At 40.4% G+C, this 13,071-nt stretch overlaps 1 protein-coding gene and 1 long non-coding RNA gene across 2 annotated transcripts; both read right to left on the bottom strand.

Annotated features, from left to right (window-relative positions):
• Window positions 1-25: 25 nt before the first annotated feature.
• On the bottom strand, window positions 26-2,946 carry LOC131784170 (uncharacterized). The gene has a single exon (XM_059100970.2). The coding sequence runs from the start codon at window positions 2,047-2,049 to the stop codon at window positions 655-657; it is 1,395 nt and encodes a 464-aa protein (XP_058956953.2). The 5' UTR covers window positions 2,050-2,946; the 3' UTR covers window positions 26-654.
• Window positions 2,947-8,451: 5,505 nt separating this feature from the next.
• Window positions 8,452-10,179, bottom strand: LOC136277764 (uncharacterized). The gene is made up of 3 exons (XR_010716038.1): window positions 9,650-10,179; window positions 8,989-9,268; window positions 8,452-8,651 (listed from the first exon to the last, which is right to left on the bottom strand). It is a non-coding gene; the product is annotated as an uncharacterized lncRNA (long non-coding RNA).
• Window positions 10,180-13,071: the final 2,892 nt, after the last annotated feature.

The raw sequence follows: 13,071 nt of genomic DNA, 5'->3' as shown, positions 1-13,071 counted from the left end.
ATTCAGTTTCTCGTAATTTTATTGGATGATTACGTGCTCATAGCCAGCCCAGTCAGTTAAGCGATAGGGGGAACACGGAGTGGGATTATTCAGCGTTAACGAATCTGGTTGCGTATTTTCAATTTGCAAGGGCCTTGGAACAAAAGTTTATATGATACTTTCATTGAGAATCTATGCTAAAAAATGTTAAGGTCATTGGTCTCTTATCAGTGGAAAATACTTCTCTAATCACGCCCGAGAAACATACCTTTTTCAGCTCCGGAAAACTGATTTTATCTCGACACAGGTTAGAAAGTATTTTGAGAATGTCGTCTGCTGAAATGGTAAAGGTCTTGAAATCGATCCGTGTCAAACAATTATGGTAACTAATACCACTTGAAACATTTGTAAAAGAAACCCGTGTCAGGATAACATCTTGTGATCTGTAAATGTTGCAACATTTCAACTTAACTGCACTCTAAATAGCTCGTTAGCACTCTAATTAAGGCTTTCTGAGTTTGTGGTAACGATCATTTGATTTGAATGGACTCCACGAATACCATATGATAGGAATAACAGATTTCTTTATTTAGCACTTCGCTTGTTTGAAGCTTAACGCTAAGTAATAAGCGCCGGACAGTCTTGTCAACGACTGGGTATCGCTGAAAGAGGAATTTATTCATATTTGATCGCTAGAACCGATGCTATAGCCATCATTGAACTATTTTTGAATTTCACTGTTATAAAATTGTCTTCATTCGGTACCCATATACACTGAGTGGCCGCGTGGATACCGTGTTCACGAAGCGCGCCAATGTAAACCACACAAGCGATCTTACTTTCGCAATCCTTCATTTTGTGAACGCAGGTTTTAATGTTTTGGCTCAGTTCCAGACACCATTGTTGGCAAGATCGACTACAAAACTGCTTGTCGTGTAGAAACGCTTGTAATTCCTCCCGAACACATTCTTGTATCATGTAGTTTTCGTTCTTCGGCTTGATCAGCCGCGCGCGGCACAATTTTTGTGGCAAAGCGTCCAAGTTCTGCGAATCATCCTCTGGCAAAGGAACGTAAAATATGTCCGGGTTGTGAAACTTGTGCAATTTAAGTACCGGGCGCGATGGTTTAAAAATTACTGATCCGGAACTCTCTTTCCGCACATTTTTAAATTGAGCGGATCCCTCGCGCGTTCCACGAGGCGATGGCAATTTCCCTTCGTGATCTACAGAGGCCACTTTGTTGTTTTCATGGGATGGACTATCAACCTTTTCCTCGCCAGCGGCCCCTGGTTTTGAACTTGTTTTAATTGCGACTCGTGGATCGTCCATTCGCAAAGAATGAATAAATTTTTTGTCTAATTCATCGAATATATTCCGTCTAGTTGGCTCTGGGGTGCGAGGCGTGGAAGTTTCTACAGCTGGTGATCCCACTTCCAACACATGAGCAGGCAGTGAAATCCTTCTAATTTTTCGCGTTTCTTTGACGGGTTTTAATTCCGATAAGCTGTGTTGATGTCCTCTGTCTTTCGATGAGCCCTTGTGAAAAATGTGGAATTTATCATCGTCGCCATAATGGGCAAAACCGTTTCCGCTTGGACCGAGAGTTTTGGGTGCCGAGTTAATCCGTAAAATTCTGTGTTTTCCACTCGGGCCTGTTATTCTTCGTATTCGAGATGAGTTATGCGAAGATTTTCTGCTGGGCTTGAGAAGCCACTGAGGAAGAGAAATCCGTTTAAATCGCCTCGTTTTATGTTCTGTACTGCTGGTAATAGCAACAGTTTTTTTGCCATTAGTTTCCTCAGGTAAGGGTGAACTTGTCGCGCCATTGTTAGCTTCCACAACAACAGTCGGATCACCACAGCTTTTATATCGTATATTCTCTACAGTTCCCAAGTCTTCTTTTAAACCACACGAGGCCACGGTTACAACCTGCGATTTAAATACTTCTACTTCATAGTATTCACTGTCGTTGTTCTCGGCCAGCGTGGATGAGGAATCTTCTTCGTTGCAAGCGGATGACATTTCTGTTGCGTGGGGCGTGTATTGGGTTAGTAAGAATACGCGACTCATGTCTTGGATTTCGTCGTTTCTGAATATGTTATCACAGGCGCGCTTGGATCCGCTTATCTGACCACGAGTGTATTTATCGCTCTAGTACGGCGGGCTGCATTCTTAAACAGCTCCAAGCCATTTCCGAGGCAATAAACCATTAAACTCATGCAAGTTCAAGATGAAAGACATTCCCAAGGGTCATTTTCAGTTTTCATCTTGCTCAGTGCAATTGGTTTTAATAAACAACAAAGATGTGTGTGGCGCTAGTCACAAGCTTGCTATTTAAAGATCATCGTGGGCTCTCAGAGGAAATATATTACGTAATTGACACCCAAATGACGCTTGACCCAATGACCTGGGATTTTTATGGCCCTAGTACAAGTCATATCGATTTTCAACCAAAACAAAAGTCTCTCAAGGCGATTAGGGAAATGATTGTCGTGTTTAATGTTCGTGACTCATTCTGTACCCGCGCGCACCGTTATGAGTCAATTCGCGATCGTAACAGGTGACCCTCCACCACCACGCATGCAGTTCATGACATTTGCACATTTGTAGAAAATGAACTTATTCGGTTGTACGTACAATACAAAAATTGCCAACGCGAACAGAAAATAAACAAAAAGAAAAACACATTAAATCAAGCCGATTTACTTTGGCTGAGTGGGTCGCCGACGTAATCTGCCGGCCCCAGACGGACCCATGGCGGCGCTTTCTGTTCTAGTCTGGGTAGGATGTTCAAACCAAGATCACACAGTTTGACAATTTTAACAAGGGGCATTCTTAACGATGACTTGAACTTGCGCGAACACTACAAACAAGGGGAGAGGAATGCACCTGAAGTTGGTATGCAGCTTTTCTACAGTTATCTTTTGACCGCTATAGCAAAGCACGCGAATTAAGGAATTCCGTTTGATGCAGTATGCTTCACATCCATTCTTAGGATGTCACGGAGCGTTGGAGACATCCTAAAATTACTGCTAAAAAGGAAACTACGTATTATGTAGAGAGTAAAATTAAGTTAAGGGTTAAGGTCTTGGCCTTTGGTTGGATTCTTTGAGGTGAGTAACAGGGTTATTGGCACTTGTTCGAGGTCAATTAAGCAAAGTCTATGACAAATGGGAACAAGATAGGTCAAGATGATGTCACATACCGAGAATTCAGAACGTAGCTTTATAATCAATGCCGACATTTTAGATCAACTGAGTGTTGAAAGTAATACAACATTGTACCACTATAGTTTTGTGATTACATCAGTCTGCTATTGGTCTAGAAATTCCCGCCACTCTCTCAACTAACCAGACGCATGTCCACCACACAAGCAATGTGCGTACCTTATTGATACCCACTTTCGGGAAAATGGCGAGACGGTATATCCCGAGGGTTTTATTTTCGCGATCGCAATAGGAAAATATGAAAAAAAAAAAAATTAAATTTCGCGACTGGAGCGTTCTCAATTTCATTTTAGTTTTCAAAGTGACAACTTGTGACGAGTGTACGAAAGTTATTCTAAAGAATTGGTGCGCATCAGATGAAGGTGATAGCTAGATTCACGTCTCCATGTGCGAAAATTACGTCATTTGACAACAAAAGATTCAAAATAGAACTTAACAGTGAGACCAGTTAATAATTTGTGTGTTTGTCAATCATATCCTGTATGTGATGTTTTTATTACATGTTGATCATTTTTTGCTGTGATTTGAATTTGATATAGGGATTTAAATTCGCCAGGAATCTCAAATTTTCGACTTTTTTACAAATTAGACCCGCGAAATTAAACGTTTTAGGTTTTCATTACATTTCTACCTGTACGGATGGATAATGCGCCTGTCTACAGTAGTTGTGGTCCTGTTTTTGGTCTTTTTGAGCTAAACTGGCCTGTGAAATCATTTCGCTGGGTCCTTCTTCTTTGTCACTAAGCTATAAAACCCGTAAGATAAAATACACTCTTCAATAAAGAAAGCAATATCCGAAGAGAGAGAGGGGGGGGGGCGGGGGGGGGGGGGGGGGGGGGGGGGGGGGGGGGAAAGAGGGAGAGAGAGAGAGAGAGAGGTAAAAGTTAAGTGGGAATTGAGTAAGCTGCAGTGAGTACAGAATAATCGTGAATCAGTGTCAACTTAGATTCCTAACTGACCCGCTGATGGCAAAGGAGCTGGAGATAACGTCTATCATATGTTTTTTATTAGCCTTGATTCCGGCCTGTTCCAGGCGTTTAGTTATTAAAACGAAGCGCGATAGTAAACGGCGTGATAGTAGCAAAGGAGTGAAAAAACGAGAGAAGTTTGGGTCGAGTCGCGTAATGTTCTCAACATGATCTCGAGACCGAAATAACGATTATCGTTATCATGTTGAATGTTCTTCACCCGAGCCGACTCGACCCAACCTTCCTCACTTTTTCACTTCTCCGCTGCTTTCTCACCGTCTACAATTTCGTTCCGTTTTACGAACTGAACGCCTGCAACAGGCTACCCTCTTTGGTTTTTTTTTTCTTTTTCGACGGAAGGTTATTTTCGTATAGAATACTTTGTAGTAATTCATGATTTATACTTTCAAGCGCTTCGTTGCTGGACTTCTGCATGTTGGAATACCTCTTTCTGTGAGAGTACTGCGCATTAGAGATTGATGGACTTGTACTCAATCTTCACATCACCCTCGCTTCTGACCCCACATCCTTCCTTCGCTATGTCCACACAATCAATATCACTTTTGAGAAACTCACCAGTATGGAACTTGCTGCTCATGTATTTTTTTTTGATAAAATAGGGTGAGCGGTTTCGAAAATACGATGGTCCGTTGTCGTTAAATTTCCAGTTTCGACTGCTTAGCTTGAAGTTGGTGTCCAGGTTATGCTGGTACGAGGGTACCAAGGAAGGGAGGGATCCTGATCCTATTTCACGCACGAATTTGAGAAAAATTCACGCGTCACGAAATGCTTCAGCCCAATGTTCTACACAGGATATCCAAATATTTATATATACTTTGGCACGCGTTTGTGGTTCTTGAAAGGGGACGCGTTTCGAAAAGCACCACCACCATCAAAGTTTTATGACCATTTGCTTCGTGCACGTAAGCCTTGCGTTGGATAACGGCAATTATGACTCCTTGTTGTTTGGAATCAAGTTCACTTTTATCGGTACGGATCCGTCTTTTCCAAGCCTGACTTCTGTGGAAATCTTAAATGTATACAAAGGTATAAATTATTTCTCAATAGCGTATCTGTCTTTGAATAATCTACTATAAAGAATGACGAATTCCACCAATCGTTCTAATCCTTGAGGTGATTCCTCAGTATTGCACTGCACATCCTGTATTGCGTATAAAATCAGATAATCGGCTGAATAAGCGCGCACATGCCGTGCACAATACCTTGTTCGGTATTGTTTTTCAATAAATGGACCAGGCAAAGAGGTACGATGCTCTTGAAGGAGCACAATGACATATTTATATGCATATTTCTTGTGTACCAGTAATCCCCTTTAAACGGAAGAAATTTAAAAAATCAATTTCCACCTACCTAAAAATGTACCGTTGAACTGATGAAAGCACGCGCGTGATTAGCGCCAGTACAGGCATAAATAGGGTAAGTTTGGCCCACCACATCTTTTAAACAAGCACGGTGACCTATCTTCTTAATTGTATTTTTCGCCACAGACTTTGGTAGGGAACCTTTAAGGAAATTTTAAAAAAATTGTTCGATAACTTTTTTTTTTTTCTGAGTAATCACCCTAATAAAACTCAAAGCTTCAGCTCAGCTGTAAACTCAAAACTTCACTCTCACATATCATTTCCGACACGACTTCATAACTGATATTAGTATGGATGCTTAGGAAACATAAAGAGAACCAGGTGTCTACCGTCAAGTAGAACCAGGTGTGGTCCGTACCTCCCATGAAGCCCTTGTTGCGAGACTTCGTGATGCACACATGGAGGAACTTTTTGTCAGATGACTCTCTGCTAACAATGTTGTCAGCTTCTCCTTCCTTTGGTATAAACAGAAATTCACCCGCGCTTGTTGTATCCAACTCTAGGACCTTTCACGAGGGAGCTCTCGTTCATCTTTGCAGTATTTGGAGAAAGCGGTGGCTTAATTATGTATTTTCGGAGATCTTGCCATGTGACCTGATTTCTTTTCTCAGGATGCTCTTGAAGTAAGACTGCCGCAGACAGTTACCTCTCTAAAAACTCTCAAAAACTCAAAAGAATGTTACGTTTGTATCTTACGTACGTTTAAGATTCCCTTTCATTCGACTGTTACGTTAGTACCTTGCTCACGTTTACGATTTTCTTTGAATGGATTGTTACGTTTTATCTCGCGAAAATGTAAGTTTCTCTGTCATTGGATTTTTACGTTAGCATCTCGTGCACCTTTAGGATTCTTTTTCTTTAGATTTATACGTTAGTAGCTCGTGCACTTTTAGGATCCTCATTTATTGGATTGTTATGTTAGTATATCGCGCACTTTTAGGATTTTCTTGTTCGATTGTTACATTAGTATGTCGTCTAATCTGAGAATTCTCTTTCATTCGATTGTTACGTTTCTATTTCGTGCATTTAGGATTCTCTTTCATTCGATTGTTACGTTTCTATCTCGTGTACTTGGGGTCCTCTTTCATTCGATTGTTACGCAAGTATCTCGCGCACTTTCAGGATTCTCTGTCATTCGAGTGTTACATTATTTAGTACCTCGCACACTTTTAGGATTTTCTTTCATGTGATTCTGTTTCATCCGATTGTTACGTTAGTGCCTAGCACACGTTAAAAATTCTCTTTTATTGGATTATTTTCTTAACATCTCGCCCTTTTTTAGGATTCTCTTTTTATTTCGATTGTCACTTTAGTATCTTGCAATCCTTTAAGATTCTCTTTTATTCGTTTGCTGATTTAGTATGTGGCGCATGCTTTTAGGATTCTCTTTCATTGGACTGTTACATTAGCATGTCGTCTACTCTGAGAATTCTCTTTCGTTCGATTACGTTTCTATCTCGCGCACGTGCGGTTCTCTTTCATTCGATTGTTAAGTTAGTATCTCGTATACTTAGGATTTCCTTTCATTTGTTTGTTACGTTAGTATCTCGTGTACTTAGGATTTGTTTGTTACGTTAGAATCTCGCGCACTTTAAGGATTTTCTTCAATCAGATTGTTACGTTTGTATCTCGCGCACTTTTAGGATTTTCTCTCATTGGATTGTTACGTTTCTACCTCGCGCACTTTTAGGATTCACTTTCATTGGATTGTTACGTTTGTATCTCTCGCACTTTTAGGATTCTCTTTCATTCATCGGCAGAAATACTGGACAAGATGGCGGCCGCGCTTTCGTCTATAATGGCGTCCAAATAATATAAGAAACTGTATGGAAATTTGTAAAATTTCTAAAATATAACAATCAGGAGCTCATGGTCCCGTCTGCTCTCGATCGAGACATATTCAGTACTGATTCTGCTATTCATCAAACCTCACAGAGACTCGATAAATAAAAACCACCTACTTCCCGAGCCAGTTCTTTTGTCATTGATTATTTACCTAGGTCGCCATACAGTTCTTCAAAATCCGTCGTTCTCCATCCCAAACACTCGCCTATTACAGGAAAGTGCATCAATAAAGTCTACTGCTCTCGATCGAATTGACTGCTACAGAGTTCGAATCGTCCAAATATCCTGTAAAATTGCCATTTCCTCCCATCAAAAAAGTTCCCAACGCGCCAGAATATCCCTTATTTTCCATGTTGGGTAAGTTACGAGACGCCATGTTGAAAGCTATGACTGAAATAGTTAAACACGAGCAACGCTGATCTTCGAATCGTCGGCCATATTTGTTTATGTTCTTGCAGGGAAATAAATTAGTTCTCGGTTCTTTTTCGGAATAAAAATATACCAGGCATTGAATGCAAATTCAGTAGTCTTAGCGCGAAAATTAAATTAAAGCAAATCAAAATTCTGACATCATGTCATCGCTCTGCCTCAAAAAATCCCAAAGATTTACTTGCAGGTCTTCTTTTCTTTTTCTTTTCATCAAATAGAGGATCTGCGGTGCTAAAATTGTATAAGTCTTGGTACGAAACACCCTTCTTTGCAGACCGAGCCGTGATCGCCGGCATATTGAATTCTCTTGATATTCTATTGTTCCGGAGTGTAATACGACATACCGCTGATAATTGTTAGCGGGCTCGAAATGTCCCTGATTTCTGGCGATGGGATAGTTACCAGTTCGGGCCATAACCATTTCTGGATATCGGTTTCGAGCTTTGTGATTGGGTGAGATCAAAACCAAAACAAAGCAAATTTGGCCGAGAGGTGCTGGAAACAAGAAGAAGCTGATTTTTTTTTTTTTTTTGTGGCGGCCATGTTGTAATGCGGTAGTAAGCCGAAAAAATTTCGGCAATAAGGACTGGACGTAAGATACCATTAAAAATATTCGTTTATTTCAAACATTCAACATGCATGTCCCCGACATTCTCGCATTCTGGAAGAGTAAAGCGGATTCTTTCTAGCACAAATTCTTTGTAAGGCTGTGGTCCTTCCACCAAGAGCGTCACAGGAATAAAAGCTCCTCCGCCAGCCTGTTTGTATCTGGAGAACTTCTGGGTAGAGCTTGGCCTCGATGTTACTGTCCGTTGATTTCCCTATTTTGGGTTACAAGAAAACCAATTAAATAAGGTTGAACCAAATAACGCGCACTGATAACAATTGGGACGAGTGAGGTGTGAGATCGCGGAATCGGGACAATTTCATTTCATTTTCACAACCAATTAAATAAGGTTGAACCAAATAACCCGCACTGATAACAATTGGGACGAGTGAGGTGTGAGATCGCGGAATCGGGACAATTTCATTTCTCTCCAGTATAGGTCGAGGAAAGACAATATCTTGCTTCTCTCCGATTTTAAATAGACATTATCAATTTCAGTCCATCAAACCTTTACGAAAAAGTAACAGTAAAGCAAGAAAACAGTAACTTACCCTTCAATTCCTGGTTATTTTGCCACATCGAAGCAAAGCATGCAGCTGTATGTTTAGAAAGTGCTGAACCGTGCCGATCTGCTGCCCTTTGACATCTCCTAAAGTGTATGTCTTTCTCTGCGATCTGCTGAAAATCTGGACTTCTCGTAGAGCCTCTGGAATGCGTTCCATTTCTCGTGGAAGAAGACAAGCCAGTACATGCGAGTCATACGTGTTGTCGTCTTCACTTTGAATAACAAGCGGTGTTCCACGTGGAGCTTTGATCTTGAAATTATGATACCTGGAAAATAAACGCCAATAAATACATGAGTGGGATAAAATAAAATCAAGTAGTCACAATCTATATTAAGACGAATACACATGATCGAATTCAATGCAAGAGAATCATACAAGGTATTTTGCGCGCTATTGATCGATTCGCGGGAGAATCTAGGTCTCAGAACACTACAAATTCGGTCCTACAGCTTTTAGTCAGCAATAATATGTCCTTTACAATTACCCTTTGATTTGATCACCCTGTATAGAAAGTTTGTTTAGGTAATCACTGCAAAATGTGAAAGCACGAGCGGTGTTTCTAAACGAGTTTCACAATTACAGACAAGTCCCTTGTGGTTTTAGACGAAAATTTCACTCTCATCAGTTCGTGTAGTTAAACTCCAACCTTTGTTTCCGGAATGCTGTAATAGAGACACTTCGGCAAGGCTTTCCACCAATGTGATTTCTTTACTTTCATCTTCATGCCGCTCTTATCGCACATTTCCCGGATACGATACCTGAAGATGTGAGAGCTCAGTGAACGAATACCTCTTTGTTTTATGTTTGCCCGAAGGAGAACTTACTCGCTGGATAATCACATTTATGTGTTAGATCCGTGGTTTCCTGAAATTATTTTTTAGTGTGCATTCGCCTTAGCTGAATGAATCTCTCTGATGTCAAGATCGACATTGATTCGAAATTTCATCCAGAGCTCCGATTGAAAAGATTCTTTGTTTGTAGCACTGACCCAGGTCCGTGGCAGATTTGTGCCACAAAGACGACAAAGTGTCTCGAGATACTGAATGTGTTCATCCATGCTGTTGGCTTGATCTGAAATTCACAATGTAGGCTTATAAAGGTCCGATAAATAATTGTCCTTTTACTTTAAATTGGCCGGCCACAACGTATGGTTAAAATTTATGGTTTACACGATACTCCGATGGTCTGAACTGACAAAGGAATCCGTCTGGTAGTTTGCACACTAACAGACTTTCAACATTTGTGCACTCGAGCAAAAACCTCGTGCACTCGATTGGAATTTTGACAAATTGGAAGCAAATTTATTCTAGTTTTTTAAAAGATATTTTTTAGGAATCAAAAAAAATGTTGCATACCTGAAAACCTCAACTAAATAGAGGTTATTCCTCGATCGAGCCCTTCGCAACATGGACCTCCACCCGACTTTTCATCTGAATTTTTCCTTCACGTCATCGCGATCACCATCAGTTCTTTGCTTGTTGTGTGTAACTGCTTGTCTTCTGTAATTTTGCAAGGTTTCATGGGATATGGGTAGGGAACCAAGTCACTAGGGCTCGAATAAAGTAATGAGTGAGTTTCCTCGATGTCCCACTACGACATCCATGTTGGTGACGTCATCAAGTATCCAGAAATGGTTATGGCCCGGACTGGTTACGTTTGTATCTCGCACACATTTAGTATTCTCTTTCAGTAGATTGTTAGGTTTGTATCTCGTCCACTTTTATGTTTTTTTTCTTTAGATTGTTACGTTAGTAGCTCGTGCACTTTTAGGATCCTCATAAATTGGACTGTTATGTTAGTCTTTCGCGCACTTTTAGGATTCTCTTTCATTGGATCGTTACGCTGGTATCTCGTGCACTTTTTAGGATTCTCCTTCAATGAATAGTTGTGTCAATATCAACGCCTTTTTAGGATTCTCCTGCATTTGATTGTTATTGGTTTGTGTATATCTCGTGCGCGTTTAAGATTCTCTTCCTTTTTCGTTAGGACCTTGGGGACTTCTAGGAGTTTCTCTCATTTGATTGTTATTGGTGTTGGTATCTCGTGCGGTTTTAGAATTCCATCTCATTCGACGGAAACGTTACTATTTCTCCTACTTTAGCATTTTAAACATAGATTTGAGATAAAAAGGTCGTTGATATCGAGGGAATCATTTATATCCTGAAGTAAACTCCCAATGAAGATTTTTACGATAAAAGCTATCAACGGTTTTCACGACCCTCTACATGATCTACTGAACGTGATCTAAGTGGTGATCTTGTCGAATAGCACTTTGTAAGGTATGTGCCACACCACGAGCTTGACTTCTGTTGTTGATGAATCTTGTTATATTAAGAAGGCTAAACTTCAGAATACCCCGCAACTTTGGTCCGCCTCACTTACATGTGTCGGGAGGCTCTGAAGATCGAGGCATAACACAATAGACGCTATTCTTATTCATTGACATGTAAATGAGTTGCGGGGTATTCTGAAGTTGCTCCTATTAAGAAACGTCGCAAACTCGTGGAACGGTGTGCGATTATCATAAAGAAACCTAACTTTACCTAGAATAGCGAAAGCTGTTGTCGCTGTTGCCAAGGAAATTTGAAGAGTTAGGAAAAGGATGATCACCACAAAGCTTTGAAAAACGTGGAAAAGGGGCGAAAGCTTGTTTTTAGCATGAGCGCTCCATTTCCCTACAAATCACTTTCGCGGGGTTGCGGACCATGCGTCAGGTAACTTGAAGGCCGCTTTCGTCACAAGTTATTTTATTTGAAATCTGTCCATAAATTTAGAGCTAGAGCTAGAGCTCAATTGAAATCCAGAAATCGAATCCCGAAGAGTGATTGGACTTTTGTATGTCGGCTCAAATGGTCAAACTGCTGGCTTCTTTTTCGATCCTTTCACTAGAGAATGAAAGAAAAATTACATAATCAGAGAGGAGCAAATGCTGTGACAAATGCGCGTGACAGATACGTGCCATTGCCGAATAGCGTTTTCTGTAGACACAGAAACAACAATATTAAATATCCTAAGTAAACTACAATAAGTGTATATTGATGATAATCAAGGTAAAAAATTTCCACACACCCCCATAATTCATTATGCATACAGTTCTTGGATAAAGAAAATGATGAGAAGAAGCATTATGAAATTATCATACTAAAACATAGAAATGGTCACACCATTTGAGTGGGACCCTTATGCTGTTCATAGATTTCTAGAGGTTATATCAGGCATATGTATTAAATCAGGTTATATACATATGCATTATTGACCAAGCATGAGGTCAAGATGGCTGAATCTTAGCTGCCCAGGTAAAATGTCAGGCGGGATATAGGCGGGATCCCAGCAATCCCACCCAGGATCCCAGGTGGGAATGGCAGGATCCCGCCTTAGGTGGTGGGATCCCACCTTTCCCACCTGGGATGAAAATTTGATCCCACCTGGGATCCCGCATTTAATGCGGGATTCCTGCATCCCACCCGGGATCCTAGGTGGGACTTATGCATTCTACCCGGGATCCTGGTCGGGATTTACATATCCCACCTGGGATTCTTTATCCCAGCTACGAAAATATTGTTTTGCTGTTTTTATTCTTACAAAACGTTTTTGTGAGAGTTCCAATACTTATGGATCATCCACACACTCCGCAAATATTTGGCATGCAGACAAGACAGAGGTGGTCACTGTTCCCTTTGAGAAAATACACCTTTTAAATGACTTCTTCAATTTGCTTTATTTGAAACTCTGATCTGAAAATATTTTTAAAACAAGACTTGTTAGTAGTGAGAAGTACAAACCGAGTTTCTTTTCATAACTTAATTTCTTAAATGTCCCAATCACTGGACCTCCTAAAAAATATTACTTCTTTATATTTTTGGTGCAAAATACAATTCCTTCTTTACATACAAATGAAAAGTACAAGTCACAGTTCAATAATAACAGCTCTAAAGTTTACTTGTTGTTCTTCTCTGTGTCAGAGATCAACAAAATTTTTCTATACCTTGTAGGTCTGGTATAAAATTGTACTTGTAGTATAAAATGACAACCTTGTATCTTCGTTCTCTCCACCCCTTTCCAAGCTCA

The sequence above is a fragment of the Pocillopora verrucosa genome, chromosome 13, assembly GCF_036669915.1.
Source record: "Pocillopora verrucosa isolate sample1 chromosome 13, ASM3666991v2, whole genome shotgun sequence".
In the NCBI taxonomy this organism is placed as follows: domain Eukaryota; kingdom Metazoa; phylum Cnidaria; class Anthozoa; order Scleractinia; family Pocilloporidae; genus Pocillopora; species Pocillopora verrucosa.
This window is presented reverse-complemented; position numbering and strand designations above follow the sequence as displayed.